Source organism: Bubalus kerabau, chromosome 5, assembly GCF_029407905.1.
Source record: "Bubalus kerabau isolate K-KA32 ecotype Philippines breed swamp buffalo chromosome 5, PCC_UOA_SB_1v2, whole genome shotgun sequence".
In the NCBI taxonomy this organism is placed as follows: domain Eukaryota; kingdom Metazoa; phylum Chordata; class Mammalia; order Artiodactyla; family Bovidae; genus Bubalus; species Bubalus kerabau.
In genome coordinates this window covers 42849860-42870093 of record NC_073628.1, presented here as the reverse complement: position 1 = coordinate 42870093, position 20234 = coordinate 42849860, and the positions used below count along the sequence as shown (strand labels likewise).

At 38.7% G+C, this 20234-nt stretch overlaps 1 protein-coding gene across 16 annotated transcripts in view; it reads left to right on the top strand.

The window, feature by feature from the left end:
• Window positions 1-20234, top strand: part of PICALM (phosphatidylinositol binding clathrin assembly protein) — a 105053-nt gene that overhangs the window by 36137 nt on the left and 48682 nt on the right. For all 16 annotated transcript variants that reach the window (XM_055581542.1, XM_055581541.1, XM_055581540.1 and 13 more), the window contains exons 3-5: window positions 1865-1940; window positions 5727-5829; window positions 13203-13296. In XM_055581542.1, the coding sequence (XP_055437517.1) occupies window positions 1865-1940; window positions 5727-5829; window positions 13203-13296 (273 nt within the window). The remainder of the gene's footprint in view (window positions 1-1864; window positions 1941-5726; window positions 5830-13202; window positions 13297-20234) is intronic.

The following is a 20234-nucleotide window of genomic DNA, read 5'->3' as shown; positions in this document are numbered from 1 at the left end:
GTTGCCATTTCCTGCTCCAAAGATCTTTCTGACCCCGGGATTGAACCAGTATCCCTTGGGTCTCCTGCGTTGGCAGGCGAGTTCTTTATCGCTGAGCCACCTGGGAAGCCCCAACGGTGATAATACCAGAAACAAAACCTTTTTAAAAGGCAAAGAAATAGAAAGTTGACTGTCATTCCTTACAACTGACTGACAGGAAGAGAAAGGTAGCATTTCAGTAGTGGTTTTCAGATAAACTGTTTCCCTTCAGCAGCTGAGAGAAATTTGGCGCTCTGCTCTTTTTTGTGTGCTAGTTTGTACAACCCTCAAGTTTTTGCATTGGCAGGCGTTACTGGTCTGTGAAAGTATGCATAGAGTTTCACTATGCTGTGGTGATGGAGATTCTCTAGAACAGTTGTTCTGAAATAGGGCAAGGCAGGCGAGTGATTTTCACCCTCAAGGGACATTGGCATAACTGGAGGGGATGCTACTGGCATGTAGAAGGTAGAGGCTGCTGGCATGCTGAACATCTTACAAGTGCACAGCACAGCCCCTCACAAAAAAGAATCATCAAAACTTACGAAAATCATAGAGTGTTACATTGTCTTAGGATTTTTTTTTTTTTGTCTGAGGATATTTGAATGCATTTTGAAACAAGTTGTTTTAGGATAAGTGATGAAACAGGAGTCTTTGATTTTCAAATTGTTTTTCAAAATCATGGTTGTTAGTTTGTGGTGATCTCTGATGAACACTATTGAGTCAGAGAAGTGATCGTGTACATAAAATTGATAGTAATGCTCTGCATACATTTACAAAAGTAGTCCTTTTAAAGTTTGTCCTACAAAGTTGAAAAGAGTTTCTTTAGCTGTTTTAGAGGTTGTGTGTAAAAGGAAATTAAGGTAGTGTTCTATGGTAAGCATTTTGGAGAGGGGCTTGACAGTATTTTGAGAAGATGAATTTTTATACACCTGCTGAGCCAACAGTTCAGCCCTAAGTGTATATCATGAGAAACCCTTGCATGCCTGCAGGTAGAGACCAGAACAAAGACGTCAGTGAAACATCGCTAATAACAGTAAAACTGGAAAGAACTTAAGTGTCCATGTAGAAATGGATATATAACAGATGCAGTAGTTTGTTGAAATACTCACGCACTGTTGAAAATGAGTGAACTAGATGTGCATATATTAAATTGATAATTCTTGGGAAGAAGTTATTAAAAAACACATTGGAAAAGAATGAGTACAGTATAGAATTTCTGTAAATTTAAGATAGAAACCAAAATTATGTACTATTTTTAGATCCTTATATATGTAGTAAAATTTTAAAAAACATTCATGGGAATGATAAAAACCTACTTTAGAAAAGTGATTGCCTTTGCAGAGGGAGGAAGAGAAGGGAATGGTGTTGAAGGCGTGGGTCTTTAGTAGTGTGTAATTTGATTCTGTAAGAGGATCTAAAGTGATGATTTTTAATATGGACTGTGGGTAAGAGGATGTCTGTTCTGTTATACTCCAATATGATTACTAATATTCTGTTTTTAAAAAGAAATAATAAAAATTTGGATCACTAGATACCTGTTTTAAAATAAAGGCACCATCTGAATATGATTAGCTGTAGCCATAATATGCTATAGTAAAGCGCTTCTAGTTAAAAGTGCCTGTTTCCTTTTAACTTTAATACCATAGCTGTGGGCATTAGACTTTAATAAATTCCTGCATGCTAGTGAAAAGTATGTTTTATGTTTTGGGGAGGACTGAAGATGATAAATTTAAACTAGATAAGATTAATGTGTTAACCACCACTTTCCCCCCTAATTCTCAAGTTAAAGTTTCTTAGATGGCAGTACTATTTGACATAATCATTTGTTGTCTTTTTTTCCCCCCAGCGTTTCATTCAGTATTTGGCTTCAAGAAACACGTTGTTTAACTTAAGCAATTTTTTGGATAAAAGTGGATTGCAAGGTAAAGACACCTTATTCATTACAGAAAAATCAAGAGTGACCCCATTTGAGGATTACTGCAAAGTTGAACTCTGTCCTTTAGAACATATGCTATGGAGGAGCCTCATGTTTTAGTGACGGTTGTAGAGAAAAAAAAAGTATCTTTGCATAAGAAGATTGATTGACTTCACTTCTTGCCACCCAGAGCTCTTTGAGAAGCAGTATAAAGTAATAGTTTAAGAGAATGGGTTCTGAAAGTGGACTGCCTGGATTGAATCCCATCTCTAACACCAACTGCATAAACTTGAGCAAGTTACTTTACCTCTCTGCATCTGTAAAATCAGGAGTAATGATAGCACCCACCTGTAGGATTATCATGAGGTGTAACCTAGTTATACATGTAAGGTGCCCAGAATGATGCCTGGCACATAGGAGACACTACTTACATTCTGTTACAGTTGTTCTAAATCATAAAGATTGATAAGTATGAAAAATATTAAATTGATTAATGATTTGAGGAGTAGCATTTTGGTTCCATAGAATGTTAAATTTGAGTTTGGTGTTATCAAGTAGTATAAGAAAACAAGTTTTTTAATTCCCAGTAAATTAAATAAATAAAAGGAATGTTGGTCGAATAAAACAGACTTATTTAGTGAAGTTCTAAGGGGAAAATTTTTCTAAGCCACATATGACATACCTAACTTTAAAAATGTAAAGTTAGGATGTAACTTTACATATCTGTAAATGTAGAAAGTAACTTTTAACATATCTGCTTTCGTTGTTGCTTTTGTTATTATTTTATACTTTATTCTAAGAAATGTTGAGAATATCATACATTTTAGTAGCAAAGGTAAGTATAATATGTTTTTCAGATGAATTACTTATTAATACTTACCAGGTATTTTATTTATTTTACTTTAATTCAGTAACATGAAATTGCTGTAGTCTAGTACTGTAGCCCTCCATGTTCGTACTGTCTTAACGGGATCTGTTACACTTAGCCAGAGCGAGACTGTTAGCATTATAGAATAACTCTAGGAAGAGCCTCATAAAGGACATACTAAGACCATACTAAAGGAGTACTCAGCAGTAAGTTTCAGCTGGGAAGTATCTTTAGAAAAGGTAAGATTTGTGCTGTGCTTTGAAAGATGGATGAGAATGTGAGTTGACTTAAGCAAAGGTACACAGATGTATGTGGATGGTAAAGAGCATGGGTGTTTATTTATAGGGCAAATGAAAATGAATAGAGTGTAAGATGAGGTGTTGGAGAATATGTAATGGCAGATAACCCTTGGAAAGCTGTTTGGGGCCAAAATCATGCACAAAGGATTTTGATATATTTGGGATTTTATAATGCAGTGAGAAACCATCAAAGTTTTTGAGGGAGGAGGAGAGAAGGAACGTGTATTATTAAAAAAAACCACTCTAGCCTGTTGTATTTGAGTGAGTAACATCTTAAGGACCTTGAGACTGCTCTGGTCATTATTTTGCTCATCTAGTAGAGAGTTAATGAGGGCTTGAATTGTGGCTTCTGTGGAGATGAAAATCAGTAGAATTTAGTGAGTAGCTGTGTATGTGTTTATGAACTGTTCAATACTTCTTTACTTTTGGCAGTTGAAAGTGCTAATTAGAATTGAATACTCAGTCTTTCAGGGATTCTGGAAGATCAGTAATCTGTACATCGAACCAGCTGTTACAAGGTTGATTTTACTTTAATGAGAGATACCATGCCTTAAATAGTTAAGGGGGGAAAAAATGAAGCCATGAAATCCCTTTTTCAAGTAAAATCTTCAGTAGAAGCTATCTGTATATATAATAGGTGAAACTGGAGCTGTTTTGTTTTCTGGAACATGGATAAAACTACCTCATCTTTTTATTTCTGCTTTCAGCCTTATTTAGTTCATTTGAACTGTAAGAGTCTGGAAAACAATATGCAAATCACTACTCTAGAGCAGAATATATGCATATGTTCCAAGTGGGTTTTTTGTGTCTCATTAACTACTGATTTTCTACTTTTTTGAGATGGAAATTAAGCACTTCTAGTGACAAGGTTTTAAGGCTTTCATTCATTTATGTAGAGAACAGTTTTTAGGCCTTTTATTTAAAGCTTATATTCAAAGATATTATAAAGGTTAGACTGAAATGATAAAAAAGTTATAATTCAGTGATATTTTTGTAATTTTGATTGCTGATGTATTTTGTTGGGTGGAGTCTGGTATATTTTATTCAGTATATACCGGCTGTTATACTGGTTGTATATATTACAATTAAAGTGCGTCAGATAATTGTATACATCTAATAGCTTTATTTGAAGTAAGAATAATATGGGTACACAAAGAGTTCAGGGAAAGTTTTAGAGACCGAGCCTTGAAGGATGAGAGATGTTTCTCCCCTTAGTGAGGATCTAGTAGAGTGTATTAGAGGAAACAGTATTAACTAAAGAGCTGAAAAATATGAGTATGTGACACCTTATACAATACACTAATAGCTATGAGAATATCTGAGGGCAGTGATTTCTTTCTGTTCACTGATTTTTCTCCAGTAGCAAGTTAGTGAAAGTGAAGTCATGTCCGACACTTTGCAACCCCATGGACTGTAGCCTATCAGGCTCCTCCGTCCATGGGATTTTCCAGGCAAGAGTGCTGGAGTGGATTGCCATTTACTTCTCCAGGGGATCTTCCCGACCCAGGAATTGAACCCGGGTCTCCCACATTGCAGGCAGACGCTTTACTGTCTGAGCCAGCTACTAAGAAATATTTGCTGAATGAATGAATTGGTGATTATGTTAAATCCAGTCACTGTACTTTATGTGTGTGTGTGGACTTGTTTTGGTGTTATATCTTTTTAAAGTAGCAGAGACCATCAACTAAAATTAAATTTGTTAGATGAAGATGAACTAAAGTAGAATGGATCTGCTTTTACAGTGAAGGTGAAAGTCGCTCAGTCGTGTCCGACTCTTTGCGACCCCATGAACTATATAGTCCATGGGATTCTCCAGGCCAGAATAATGGAGTGAGTATCCTTTCCCTTCTCCAGGAGATCTTCCCAACCCAGGGATCGAACCCAAGTCTCTGGCATTGCAGGCAGGTTCTTTACCAACTGAGCCACAAGGGAAAGAGCAAAAATTTGTAGACTCTCTTGAGCCAGGCAGTAGCTGAAACACAAGTTTGTTTGTTTGTTTTTAATAATATTGATTAGATTTTATGGTGCTGAAGTCTTCAAATCTCATGATTGTGTTGAAGCAAAATCTTAGAATGATTTAGCTATTCACTTAGAAAGTTTCATTGAAAACTCATAGAATTATTTTTTGTTAGGCCTTAAATTTGCATATTGCCACTTATTTCATTGTACAATGCAGTCATTTTCTCTGCTACTTATAAGGTTGGCACCCATAAGTTGTGCTAAATCATATGCAACTAAAGATGGAAAAATATGAAAAATATTAAATTAAAGATTTTGAGGAGAGGGATTTTGGTTCTGCAGGATGTTAAATTTGAGTTATGGGGTTATCAAGTAGTATAAGAAAGCAAGTTTTTCAATTTCCAATAAATAAAAGGAATGTTGGTCAGAATAAAGCAGAATTACTATTTTAGTGAAATTTTAAGGGGGAAGATTTTTCTAAGCCACATAAGACATACCTAACTTTAAAAATGTAAAATATTATAGATGTTAATGTCACTTAATTCATATCACTAAATTGAAGGTGGAATATCAAGACATTGTGGCCAATGGATAAAATAAGTTGGTTTTCTAAGCTAATCGGGTTTTTAATATTTTATGAAATCCTTTTATGTTTCTTTTCTTACAGGATATGACATGTCTACATTTATTAGGAGGTATAGTAGGTATCTAAATGAAAAAGCAGTTTCATACAGACAAGTTGCGTTTGATTTCACAAAAGTGAAACGAGGGTGAGTTAAGCTTTCTTTCATTCTTTTTCTTTTTGACATCTAATGAACTTGAATATTTTAAAATGTTAACTGCAGGCATTATTTGAGCAAGCTCCAGGAGATGGTGAAGGACAGGGAAGCCTGGCGTGCCACAGTCCATGGGGTTGCAAAGAGTCAGACACAGCTGAACGACTAAACAACAACAATAGGCATTCTTGATTATGAATTACAGAATTTCCAGCCAGTCTTAAAAGATGAACTTCATGTTTTTTTTAAGTATATCAGATACTTTTGAACTAGGATTTTCGAAGTTCTTATTAAATTTTTCAACAGCTTTATTGAGACAATTCACACAACATAAAATTCACCCTTTTAAAGTGTACAATAAGTGGTTTTTTTAGTATATTTACAAAGTTGTGCAGCATCACTGCTGTCTAATTCCAAAACATGCATTTCCTTTTCTTCTGGACCTTGGCAGTCACAAATCTACTTTATATCCGTAAGGATTTGTCTGTTCTGAATGTTTTTTAGGTTTATAAAAGTAATAAACTATTTTTAAAAAATCCAGGCAACATAGAAATCTGACTTAAACTGTTAATATTTTGGTGTATCTCATCTGTTTTCTCTGTGAAAATAGAAATAAAAATAGGTGTATGAAGACACATAGAAAATCACATGTTTGGATCACACTATTTGAAGACTGCTTACCTCCCCTAATAGGTATTTTAGATATTCTCAATATCTGTGCACATAGAACCAGCTCATTCTTTTGAATGGCTTTAGAATTATGTTCTAGATGTACCTTTGATTTATTTCATTTTTTTTAATGTTATAAAAGAAATGCATTGAATATTCTTTTACATATGCTTGCATTTTTTTTTTTTTTTTAATTTATTTTTGATCACACTGCTTGGCATGTGGGATCATAGTTCCCCAACCAGGGTTGAACCCGTGCACCCTACAGTTGAAGCACGGAGTCTTAACCACTGAATCATCATGGAGGTCCCTGTGGTTGCATTTGTAAGTGAAATTTCCTGTAGAATAAATTCTTAGAATTGACATGTCAAACAATATATATATATACATGTACCATTTTAATTGGAGAAGGAAATGGCAACCCACTCCAGTATTCTTGCCTGGAGAATCCCATGGACAGAGGAACCTTGCGGGCTGCAGTCCATCGGGTCGCAAGAGTTGGACACAACTGAGTGACTTTGACTACTTTGACTACCATTTTAATAGAAAACACCAAATTGCCCTATATAAAAGTGGTACCAAATTATTGAGTTAAATACAGTTATAAATACCTCTTTCACTGTATTCTTCTATCATCATGAAAATGTATCTCATTAGGTATTTATTTTGTTAGTTGATTGACTAACTTTTAAATGGTGATATTGAGCCTCTTTCTCTCTTTGTAAAAATACCACTCTTGCTTTGTTAATTGCTTTTTAGTATCCTTTGCCCATTTCTCCATTGGACTTTTAAAATTCTTCTGTCTTAAAAGCTTACTGGCAGTTTAGTCAGATAAATTTAGGTTGGATTTCTAGCTTTACTCCAATTAGATGAGGGATTTTAGTAAGATACTTCAGCTAGCTTGCTAACTTTTAAAAAATAATTTTATTTGAAATAATTCACCTCCTGAAATGCTGCAGGAACAATACAGATAACTCCTATAACACTTCACTCAGATTCATCAGTTTTTAACATTTAATTATTCTTTGTGTATGTGTTTGTTTACTTTTTTGTTTGACCCATTTGAGAGTGGATTATATATAGGGAAAGGGAAGTTGCTCAGTTGTGTCCAACTCTTTGCGACCTCATGGACTGCAGCCTACCAGGCTCCTCCGTCCGTGGGATTTTCCAGGCAAGAGTACTGGAGTGGGGTGCCATCACCTTCTCCGATGAATGAGTCTACCTATTTGTAAAAATGTGACTGATGAAAACAGTGCAGTCACTAGGTTATCACACTGTGAGTTCAGTTGTCAAGAGGGAGCAACTCAAAGGACATCACACAATCTATAAACCAAGCTGGAAGGAGCCATCCAGGCTTTGCCCTGCCGAACCCTTTCTGGGCGATGATTAGACAAGTCCTCATATACCTCATGCCGTTTTACAGTTTATAGCTCTTAACATTTCAGTGCCTATTTCCTAAGAAAAAATATCTTTTATTACATATCCATCAATTGGCTAACTTTTTCCACATCATGCCACACAAACTGATGCTATTTTTACAGGACAGTATGTTACATGGAAAGGACTACATGAGACTGAAGGGTTTGGGATCAATGTGGCGGCATACGTATAGCCCATTTGTACCGTAGTAGCATGGTGTGGCACAGTTGGAGAGCGTTGACTTAAGCTTCAAGTTATTTCATCTGTGAATTTTTAAAATTTTATTTATTGTTATTGTTGGTTGCACTGGGTCTTCGATGCTGTGTGTGGCATTCTCTACTTGCAGTGAGTGGGGCTACTCTTTGTTGCAGTGCAAGGCTTCTCATGGCAGTGGCGTCTCTTGTTGTGGAGCGCAGCTCTAGGTGTGCGGGCTTCAGTGGTTGAGCACGTGTACTCAGTGGTTGTGGCTCTCAGGCCCTGGCGTGCATGGGCTGCGTTAGTTGTAGCACACAGGCTTGGTAGTTGTGGCCCATGGGCTTCGTTGCTCCATATCATGTGGGATCTTCCTGGACCAGGGATTGAACCCATGTCCCCTGTGCCACTGCAAAGTTCTGTAAATATTGTTTCATTTGTAGAATGGTGATGTTAATAGCATTTATCTATTAGGATTTTTGTGAGAATTAGATGATTTACTGTATATAATGCTTATTAGCACATGACAAACTGACAAGCTTTTGGATTTATTGGGAAAATAAGTTGTCACAGTTTATAAATACTGCCCCCCTCCCTTTTTTAGCATTTATTAAAACTTTAAAAAAAATCTATGTGATAAAAATTGTTATCTTTATTTTTATGGCTACAGTCTTTTAAGCAAATTCGAGTGGGGTTTTCTACCCCGAAGTGATCAATTGACTATGTTTTCATTGGATATTTTTATGGATTCAGTATTTTTATTTAAATCTTAGATTCATTTAGAATATATCTTGATATTAAAAAAGTGAGATGGAGATTAACTACAATTTCTAATAGAAATATGGGATATTCAAAAATCAAAATGAATGATTACCCTGTATGGTTAAATGGGCTTCCCAAGTGATGCTAGTAATAAAGAACCCACCTGCCAATGCAAGAGACATAAGAGATGTGGGTTCAATCCCTGGCTCAGGAAGATTCCCCTGGAGAAGGACATGGCAGTCCACTCCAGTATTCTTGACTGGTGTATCCCATGAACAGAGAAGCCTGGCATGCCATAATCCATAGGGTCACACAGAGTTGGACACTACTGAAGCGACTCAGCATGCATGCTTGGTTAAATGACTTTTCACTTAAATACACTTACTTTAGGCAAATTCTTAGTCATTCTTCAAGATTTCACTCAAATATTTTTTGAGGAAGCCTTTTTTTCTGTTAGATTTTTTTATGACACTCTCATCCATGAAGACAGTACAGTCTCGGATTCTTATTTTCAGGACTTTCCACAGTGTCTAAACATAGTAGATGGTTAATAGTTTTTGAAAAGATTATTAGATGAGTTTCTAAATAGTACATTAAATGGTTCTATGAAAAATGGATCCAGTAAATTGCCTGTTGATGTATCTTTTTTAGTTGGTTGTGTTAAACATTGGTCCCTTCATTTTCTTTTTGTTTAGCATTTCATTTTTTTGATAGTGTTAACTTGCTGTGTAGAATTATCTTGAATTCTAAATTGGTACAGTTTGAAGTGGTAAGACATTGTTAGTAACTAGCAAAAGAAAGAATAATCCAGATATTGTCTGTGAGTAAGAGTATGGATGATCAGCCTTTAATTCATTGCTCTTATATTTGGGAAGTAAGTATATGAATTTAATTACACTTGATTACAGAAGTAATAAATACTTGTGTTCTGCATGGAGTATGAATTGTCATGCATTTGGTTTGAATCATATTTAAGCATTTGGGTTTGTGAATTGAGTTTTTTGAAGTCAGTTGCTGACGTAGCATGTGATAACTGTTTGGCTTTTTCTTAATTGAGAAATTTAAAGTTCTCTGGGAAGAAAAGATGTGGAGGCTAGTGAGAGAGAGAAGAATAAAAAATGTTCCCATTGTTTCTGGCCTAAACCACTGGGGAGATGGCACCTTTTACTGGGAAGGTTTTTGGAAGCAACATGGGGTAGTGGTTAAAATTTAAGAAATTAATTTTGGAAATATTAGTTTTTAGATGTCTGTGATTTTTATAAGTTAAGATATCAAGTAGGCAATTTGACAGTACTAACTAGGACCTTTGAGAGTTCTGGTCTGGGTGTATAAGTGGCAGTTTGGTAATTTCTGCCTGGGGAATGACAGTATCCTAGGGAATAAGTATAGAATGAGAGGGGAGGGCCCAGAAACATCTTGAGATACACAGCATTTATTTTAGAGAATGAGTAGAGGATGAGGAGACAAGGAAAGAGACTGAAAAAGTAATGGTGCAGTAGGAAGAAAACAAGGAGTGATGGGTATCAGGGATGCTAAGAGAGCAGAGAACTACAAGAAGGAGGAAAAAGTTTGAATGCTGCTGAGAAGTCTAGTCAAGTAATGTTGGCCTAGTATCCACTGGAGAGGCAACATAGAGGTAAAAGTGGAGCTTACACTGGAGTGCGTTGAATAATGAATGAAAATTGTGGATTTGCCAGGTGAGTACAAGGGAATGAGAGGTGCAAGAGAGTGAAGGGTATTTGCAAGGGCATGATAATACTTATCTTTGGAATTATGAGCTAGATGAAAGAAGGGAAAACTAGAAGGGATCAATATGGGTAGTGGTAGGGTTGATACATTGGAGTTTATGATGAAGTCAAATAGTTTTTGTCATGGGACACTTGATCAAGGTAGCTAGAAAGTTAAAAGGTGATTTGTCAGGATGAGGTGTCTGAATCTTGGCTTTTTCTTACATTGAGGGTAAGGGAGTGGTAGTGGAGGCTAGGGATAATGTGGTTTCTTGGCAGGCAGAAAGGTCCGTCTAGTCAAGGCTATGGTTTTTCCAGTGGTCATGTATGGATGCGAGAGTTGGACTGTGAAGAAAGCTGAGCACCGAAGAATTGATGCTTTTGAACTGTGGTGTTGGTGAAGACTCTTGAGAGTCCCTTGGACTGCAAGGAGATCCAACCAGTCCATCCTAAAGGAGATTAGCCCTGGGTATCCTTTGGAAAGAATGATGCTAAAGTTGAAACTCCAGTACTTTGGCCACCTCATGCGAAGAGTTGACTCATTGGAAAAGACTCTAATGCTGGGAGGGATTGGGGGCAGGAGGAATAGGGGACAACAGAGGATGAGATGGTTGGATGGCATCACCGGCTCGATGGACGTGAGTTTGGGTGAACTCTGGGAGATGGTGATGGACAGGGAGGCCTGGTGTGCTGCAGTTCATGGGGTTGCAAAGAGTCGGACACGACTGAGCAACTGAACTGAACTGAAGGTCAGGACATGACTGTGAGAATAGGGGATGTGGTTAAGGGCCTTTGAGATCAAGATGTTGGATTGATTGTGCATGTAAGATGCTGAAATTAACTGAGAAAAACTGAGCCAATGTTGAAGTCTTTTATGATACAGGGGAAGTGACCAGAAGGTTAAAAAATCACTTAGCAAGGAGAGGGAGGGAGAACTAAAGGGACCAACAGTGACCAACAGGAGTGTGATATGTGTGGGGATAAAGAAAGGGCTGCAAAGAGGGGGTGAGGTCCTCATCCTAAACCCCTGAAGCTGGTACCAGTCAGTGAGGACATGGGTATGTGTGAGTTAACACATCTTATTTGGGAGGGTTGTTGGACTAAAACTGGTCAACAGCTGCCTACATAAGGCAGTCCAGTGTTTGTTCTTTAAACTCTTGTCCTGCAAAGAACTGTTTTTGCTTTTCATAGCTTAATTGTTTTTCTGGTATCTGGAGTTGTGTTTTAAGAGATAGCTTAGGGTAGAACAGCTATTTCTAAGTATGGATCATTTGTAAATTAGGGAACATCTATACATTTTTTCGAAAGGGCCTTGTTCCTCTACGAGAAGTTTATGAAAAGCTCTGCTTTAGACTCTTATACACTTGGGTTTACATACACACTGACCCTAAAATCAATTTGTTTTCTGACCTTAGATACTCTCATAACCTCAATGAACCTAAAATTTCATTGTCTATAAGATGGGACAAGACCACCTGCAGGATTTTTCTGAAAATTTGAAAAACATACACCAAGCCCATAAGACAGAAGCCTGGTCTATAATAAACATATTGGTGTTAGTTGTGTGTGTTAACTATTACCTCTTATTTAATGTTTTTGGTGTCAGTTTCATAAAATTCTAATTTATTTGGTACTGCTGATATTTATCTTTCTTTAGAAATATCTAAAGAAATATTTAAACAAATCTTTTTGGAAGTATGTAACAATATTTTATTAAAAACAATTTCTCTTAAGCATCACTTATTTTAATGGCCCAATTAGAATGACTTGGTAAAACTGTTCTTTATATTGTAATAAAATTTTTTTAAATTGTATATATTTGAGTACATAACCTCATGTTTTATTTATGGCTATGCTGGGCCTTTGTTGCTGTGCACAGGTTTCTCTCGTTGTGGAGAGCAGAGGCTATCTTCATTGTGGGGCACGGGCTGCTTGTTCTGGTGATCCCTCTTGTTGAGGAGCGCTGGCTCCAGGGCCCGAGGCATTAGTAGCTGCTGCACTTGGGCTCAGTAGTTGCCGCTCACGGGCTCCAGAGCTCAAGCTCAGCCGTTTTGGCACAGGGGCTTAGTTGCCCAGTGGCAAGTGGGATCTTCCCAGACCAGGGTACCAAAGAGCATTCCCTGCATTACAAGGAGGATTCTTAACTACTGGACCACCAAGGAATCCCTAAAATAATTTTAATTTGAGTCACAAATAAACTACTTTAAATAAAGTGGTACTTACCAAGACTTGTATTCAAGTGCTGTGTCCTCTTTAGTGATTTGAGGGAAATGCCCTTTAGATGAATGAGCAGTGTGAGCATCAGATGATTTCCTCATGTGAAAAGTATAGTATAAACCTGGTTATATATTGTAAGCTTTTATTTTTATGTTTCATGTTTTACATCTTTTTAGTTTGAAATGAGGACCTTGATATTGGACATATGATATTTTCTGTTTTTGTTTTTCTATACAATTTCTACTTGAGGTTTCAGGTTCAATAATGACATAAAAACGTGTGATGTTTGGTAACAGCTTGTTCTCTGTTTAAATAGAGAACCAGATGGGAATTTGAAATATAGATTTAATAACAAACTCAATTGTTTTTTTCCTTAAACAGGGCTGATGGAGTTATGAGAACCATGAACACAGAAAAACTCCTAAAAACTGTACCAATTATTCAGAATCAAATGGATGCCCTTCTTGATTTTAATGTAAGTTGATTACATAAATGCTTTTGTAATTTGGTATTTTAAAAATTGCATCATTTTAATTAGATTTTTTATCTCAAGTTGTCATAGACTAATTTTTTCACACTATTATCCTATTTGGCTAAGGATTTTCTATAATGTGGCCCCAAATCAGATTACTTTATATTTTAATAATTGCTTAAGATTTACTCTGATTTCTTTGGTGGTGCTTCCATAATCCCCTCTATATTATAGGGTATACAAGCTGAAGAAACCCAAGTAAGACGGTAGGTGTTGCAAGAGGGCATCAGAGGGCAGACACACTGAAACCATACTCACAGAAAACTGGTCAATCTAATCACACTAGGACCACAGCCTTGTCTAACTCAATGAAACTAAGCCATGCCTGTGGGGCCACCCAAGATGGGCGAGTCATGGTGGAGAGGTCTGACAGAATGTGGTCCACTGGAGAAAGCAATGGCAAACCACTTCAGTATTCTTGCCTTGAGAACCCCATGAACAGTATGAAAAGGCAAAATGATAGGATACTGAAAGAGGAACTCCCCAGGTTAGTAGGGGCCCAATATGCTACTGGAGATCAGTGGAGAAATAACTCCAGAAAGAATGAAGGGATGGAGCCAAAGCAAAAACAATACCCAGCTGTGGATGTGACTGGTGATAGAAGCAAGGTCCAGTGCTGTAAAGAGCAATATTGCGTAGGAACCTGGAATGTTAGGTCCATGAATCAAGGCAAATTGGAAGTGGTCAAACAGGAGATGGCACGAGTGAGCGTAGACATTCTAGGAATCAGTGAACTAAAATGGACTGGAATGGGTGAACTTAACTCAGATGACCATTATATCTACTACTGTGGGCAGGAATCCCTTAGAAGAAATGGAGTAGCCACCATGGTCAACAAAAGAGTCTGAAATGCAGTACATGGATGCAATCTCAAAAAAGACAGAATGATCTCTGTTCGTTTCCAAGGCAAACCATTCAGTATCACAGTAATCCAAGTCTATGCCCCAACCAGTAACACTGAAGAAGCTGAAGTTGAACAGTTCTATGAAGACCTACAAGACCTTTTAGAACTAACACCCAAAAAAGATGTCCTTTTCATCATAGGGGACTGGAATGCAAAAGTAGGAAGTCAAGAAACACCTGGAGTAACAGGCAAATTTGGCCTTGGAATACAGAATGAAGCAGGGCAAAGACTAATAGAGTTTTGCCAAGAAAATGCGCTGGTCATAACAAACACCCTCTTCCAACAACACAAGAGAAGACTCTACACATGGACATCACCAGATGGTCAACACCGAAATCAGATTGATTGTCTTCTTTGCAGCCAAAGATGGAGAAGCTCTATACAGTCAGCAAAAACAAGACCAGGAGCTGCCTGTGGCTCAAATCATGAGCTCCTTATTGCCAAATTCAGACTGAAATTGAAGAAAGTAGGGAAAACCACTAGATCATTCAGGTATGACCTAAATCAAATCCCTTATGATTTTACAGTGGAAGTCAGAAATGGATTTAAGGGACTAGATCTGATAGATAGAGTGACTGATGAACTATGGATGAAGGTTCGTGACATTGTACAGGAGACAGGGATCAAGACCATCCCCATGGAAGAGAAATGCAAAACAGCAAAATGGCTGTCTGGGGAGGCCTTACAAATAGCTGTGAAAAGAAGAGAAGCAAAAAGCAAAGGAGAAAAGGAAAGATAGAAGCATCTGAATGCAGAGTTCCAAAGAATAGCAAGAGATAAGAAAGCCTTCCTCAGCGACCAATGCAAAGAAATAGAGGAAAACAACAGAATGTGAAAGACTAGGGATAGCTTCAAGAAAACTAGAGATACCAAGGGAACATTTCATGCAAAGATGGGCTCGATAAAGGACAGAAATGGTATGGACCTAACAGAAGCGGTAGATATTAAGAAGAGGTGGCAGGAATACATAGAAGAACTGCACAAAAAAGATCTTCATGACCCAGATAATCACGATGGTGTGATCACTGACCTAGAGCCAGACATCCTGGAATGTGAAGTCAAGTGGGCCTTAGAAAGCATCACTACGAACAAAGCTAGTGGAGGTGATGGAATTCCAGTTGAGCTATTTCAAATCCTGAAAGATGATGCTGTGAAAGTGCTGCACTCAATATGCCAGCAAATTTGGAAAACTCAGCAGTGGCCACAGGACTGGAAAAGGTCAGTTTTCATTCCAATCCCAAAGAAAGGCAATGCCAAAGAATGCTCAAACTACCGCATAAGTGCACTCATCTCATATGCTAGAAAAGTAATGCTCAAAATTCTCCAAGCCAGGCTTCCGCAATACATGAGCCATGAACTTCCAGATGTTCAAGCTGGTTTTAGAAAAGGCAGAGGAACCAGAGATCAAATTGCCAACATCCGCTGGATCGTGGAAAAAGCAAGAGAGTTCCAGAAAAACATCTATTTCTGCTTTATTGACTATGCCAAAGCCTTTGACTGTGTGGATCACAATAAACTGTGGAAAATTCTGAAAGAGATGGGAATACCAGACCACCTGACCTGCTTCTTGAGAAACCTGTATGCAGGTCAGGAAGCAACAGTTAGAACTGGACATGGAACAACAGACTGGTTCCAAACAGGAAAAGGAGTACGTCAAGGCTGTATATTGTCCCCTGCTTATTTAACTTCTATGCAGAGGACATCACGAGAAATGCTGGGTTGGAAGAAACCCAAGCTGGAATCAAGATTGCTGGGAGAAATATCAATCACCTCAGATATGCAGATGACACCACCCTTATGGCAGAAAGTGAAGAGGAACTCAAAAGCCTCTTGATGAAAGTGAAAGAGGAGAGTGAAAAAGTTGGCTTAAAACTCAACATTCAGAAAACTAAGATCGTGGCATCTGGTCCCATCACTCTATGGGAAATAGATGGGGAAACAGTGGAAACAGTGTCAGACTTTCTTTTTTTGGGGCTCCAAAATCACTGCAGTTTTGACTGCAGCCACGAAATTGAAAGATGCTTACTCCTTGGAAGGAATGTTATAACCAACCTAGATAGCATATTGAAAAGCAGAGATACTACTTTGCCAACAAAGGGCCGTCATTCAAGGCTGTGGTTTTTCCTGTGGTCATGTATGGATGTGAGAGTTGGACTGTGAAGAAAGCTGAGTGCTGAAGAATTGATGCTTTTGAACTGTGGTGTTGGAGAAGACTCTTGAGAGTCCCTTGGACTGCCGGGAGATCCAGCCAGTCCATTCTGAAGGAGATCAGCCCTGGGATTTCTTTGGAAGGACTGATGCTAAAGCTGAAACTCCAGTACTTTGGCCACCTCATGCAAAGAGTTGACTCATTGGAAAAGACTCTAATGCTGGGAGCGATTGGGGGCAGGAGGAGAAGGGAACAACAGAGGATGAGATGGCTGGATGGCATCATTGACTTGATGGATGTGAGTTTGGGTGAACTCCGGGAGATGGTGATGAACAGGGAGCCCTGGCGTGCTGCGATTCATGGGGTCACAAAGAGTTGGACATGACTGAGCGACTGAACTGAACTCAACTGAAGCTGAAGAAAGTGATGGAGAGGTGAAGAGATTGATGTGAAAATCTGCTTTTTTTGATAATGGTTTTTAGATGTTAAAAATGTACAAAAATTTTCCTTATGACTATCTGTCTTAAGATTTCACTTTTTGTCCACTTTGCAGAACTCAAAACATGACAGTTATTAAGAAATAAAGGGAAGTTCAAATATACTTGTAACAATGTATCGTATAGCTATTGCCCAAAGACTCTGTTTTCCCTGGCATTTTTGTTTTAATGACTGCTACTTGAACTGAGTTTCTAGCTTTGTTATTTGTTTGTAGTATGTTGGGTGTTGTAAGGAATGATGCTAAAGCTGAAACTCCAGTACTTTGGCCACCTCATGCGAAGAGTTGACTCATTGGAAAAGACTGATGCTGGGAGGGATTGGGGGCAGGAGGAGTACCGGGGTCCAGCCCCAGCTGATCCAGGGTATTCGAAGGAGAGATGGCGTAGGCGAGGGTCAGGAAACAACTGCTTAATTAAATGTTAATTAAGGATATAAAGAGTAATAGAAGGAGGATAGCTCAGTGAGGAAATTCAGTGGAGAAAAGCGGCTGAAATAAGGATAGCTCAGTAGGAAAATTCAGTGAAGAAAAGAGGCTGAATAAAATTCCAAAGCAGGGAATTAACGTCACCTACGAAGGCCGCAGGCGTCCTCCCGTTCTCCCGAAGGAGAGGAGACACTAAGGCCTCCCCGGTTGGATCTTAGAAGCCCAGGCAAAATTAGTAGGCTTGACGAGCTTCCCCGCCTCAGAGGAAAAATTCAGCCAGAAGGTGAAAGAAAGAACAACATGGGGAGACCAAATTTCGGTGAACAAAAAAAGGGGCTTACTTTATTTTCCAAAGTAGTTTTTATACCTTAAGTTGTGCATAGAGGATAATGGGGGAAGGGGTGGAGTCATGCAAGGACAGCAGTTCCTGGTTCTAATCAAAGCCAGGCTTTCAAACTTATCATATGCAAAAGTTCAGGTGATTTATATCATCTTCTGGCCAGGAGGCCTGTTAACATTTTAAGAAATTTATTTTTCTCTAAAGGTGATTATCCCAAAGTCAGGCACCAGCCTCCAAAAAAGCATTGGACAAAGCTGCATTCCTATAGGGCAAAGGTGAGGTGGGCTCAATCAAGAAAAGAATTAACTCAAGGGTCCAAGGTTACAAACATTGAGGCTACTACTTACATTTCTATACACCCATTATATCAATCAATACACTGCCAAGGACACAGTAGGTAAGGAGTATGGAGACTTAGCAGCAAACATTGGCCCAATAAGTGAAAAACCCTTCACCAATACAATTTCTAATCAATCTTTTAACTACTCAAAGGAATCTGTTTAGACCGTTTAGAACATCTCCTGCCTCTCACAGTTGGGAGGCTCTGAACAATCACATGTGGCCTGAAAAACCTATTCAGGCAGGCTAGAGGATTTCCAAAGGAGTTTGTAGGTTAAACACTGTCACACCCAGGAATTATTAACTGGAACTGTAAGCTAACTCTTTTTTCAGAGAGAGGTAGTGGGGGACAGCCCCCCGTAAAGTCAGAGGTGTAGGTGAAAGCACAAAGCAGAAAGTAGGCAGACTGTGGTTTGGGGGTAGATGCTCGAGAATTTCCAGGGGGACTTCTGAGGCTCGATCCCGCCTTTGCGTATGCTGAGCCTCCTTCCTCATGACCTTTGTCATGGGCGGAGTTCCTCACGCTGGCTCCCAGCAGTGATAGAATTCCAGTTGAGCTATTCCAGATCCTGAAAGATGATGCTGTGGAAAGTGCTGCACTCAATATGCAATATGCAATATACACTCAGTATGCAATATGCCGGCTCCCGGCAGAGGAGAAGGGGACGACTGAGGATGAGATGGCTGGATGGCATCACTGACTCGATGGACGTGAGTCTGAGTGAACTCCAGGAGTTGGTGATGGACAGGGAGGCCTGGCATGCTGTGATTCATGGGGTTGCAAAGAGTCGGACATGACTGAGCGACTGAACTGAACTGAACTGATGTTGGGTGTTAGCATTTTCAAGTCGTCTTTTTTGGTGCATCTAGCTTAAGATATTTTATTTTAGACCTTGTAAGTCTAAGTTAGTGATTGAAACTGTGACAGTTTTATGCTGAAATTGATTTTCCTTTAATCTGTGCTGTTACTTGGTAATCTTTAACTTCTAGAGGCCAGGGACCAGCTTTGCTTTTCTCTGCAGTGTCCCTGTTGTCAGGACTGTGTGACACATAGATAGTGTTCAATAAACATTGAGTAAATGCATCCCATAGGTACTTTAGAGACTAGAGCAGGTTCTCAAGCTACTGTTTTTTTATGTGGCTTGTGAACTGAGAACATTTTTAAATGGTTGCAAATAATAAAAAAAAAAGGGATATTTTTACATTTTTGAATGGTTGCTAGTAATAAAAGAATTTTTTAAATAGGTGAAAAGTATATGAAATTAATATTTCAGTGTCCACAATGGTGGTTTTAGAACAGGCTCATTGGTTACATGGCTGCTTTCTTTGCTGTAATAATGGGGCCAAGAAGTTGTGACAGATCCTATGGCCTGCACAGTCTGAAGTACTGAGTCACGCCCCTAGTTTGCTGGCTCCTAGTCCAGAAGACAGGGGATTAATGTAACTGCTGAACTTTATTTTGATTTTTATAGAGAAAACGTCCAATCATGATTTTTTTTTCCACTTGATTTATTGTGGGTATCTTTATAAAATTGCATGTTCTTTTCAATGTATTATACTTTGTTGTACGTAATAATTTATTGCTTCCCAGATGGCTCAGGTGGTAAAGAACCCACCTGCAATGCAGGAGACGTGGCTTCAATCCCTGGGCTGGGAAAATCTGCTGGAGAAGGAAATGGCAATCCACTCCAGTATTCTTGCCTGGAAAATCCCATGGACAGAGGAGTGTGGCGGGCTACAGTCCATGGGGTTGCAAGGAGTTGGACACAGCTGAGCGACTAACACGTTACTTGTTGATAAATGTTTAGGGCATTTGGTTTTTTAGTTCAGAAAATGGGGGGAAAAAACAGAAGGGAGGGATACTAGATACTCCATGTGTGCATTAGATAATAGTGTATCTATACATTTATATGGAGAAGACAATGGCACCCCACTCCAGTACTCTTGCCTGGAAAATCCCATGGATGGAGGAGCCTGGTAGGCTGCAGTCCATGGGGTCGCTAAGAGTCAGACACGACTGAGCGACTTCACTTTCACCTTTCACTTTCATGCATTGGAGAAGGAAATGGCAACCCACTCCGGTGTTCTTGCCTGGAGAATCCCAGGGACGGGGGAGCCTGGTGGGCTGACGTCTATGGGCTTGCAGAGTCGGATACGACTGAAGTGACTTAGCAGCAGCAGCAGCAGCATACATTTATAAGCCTATTTATATAGAATTAATGCCCTA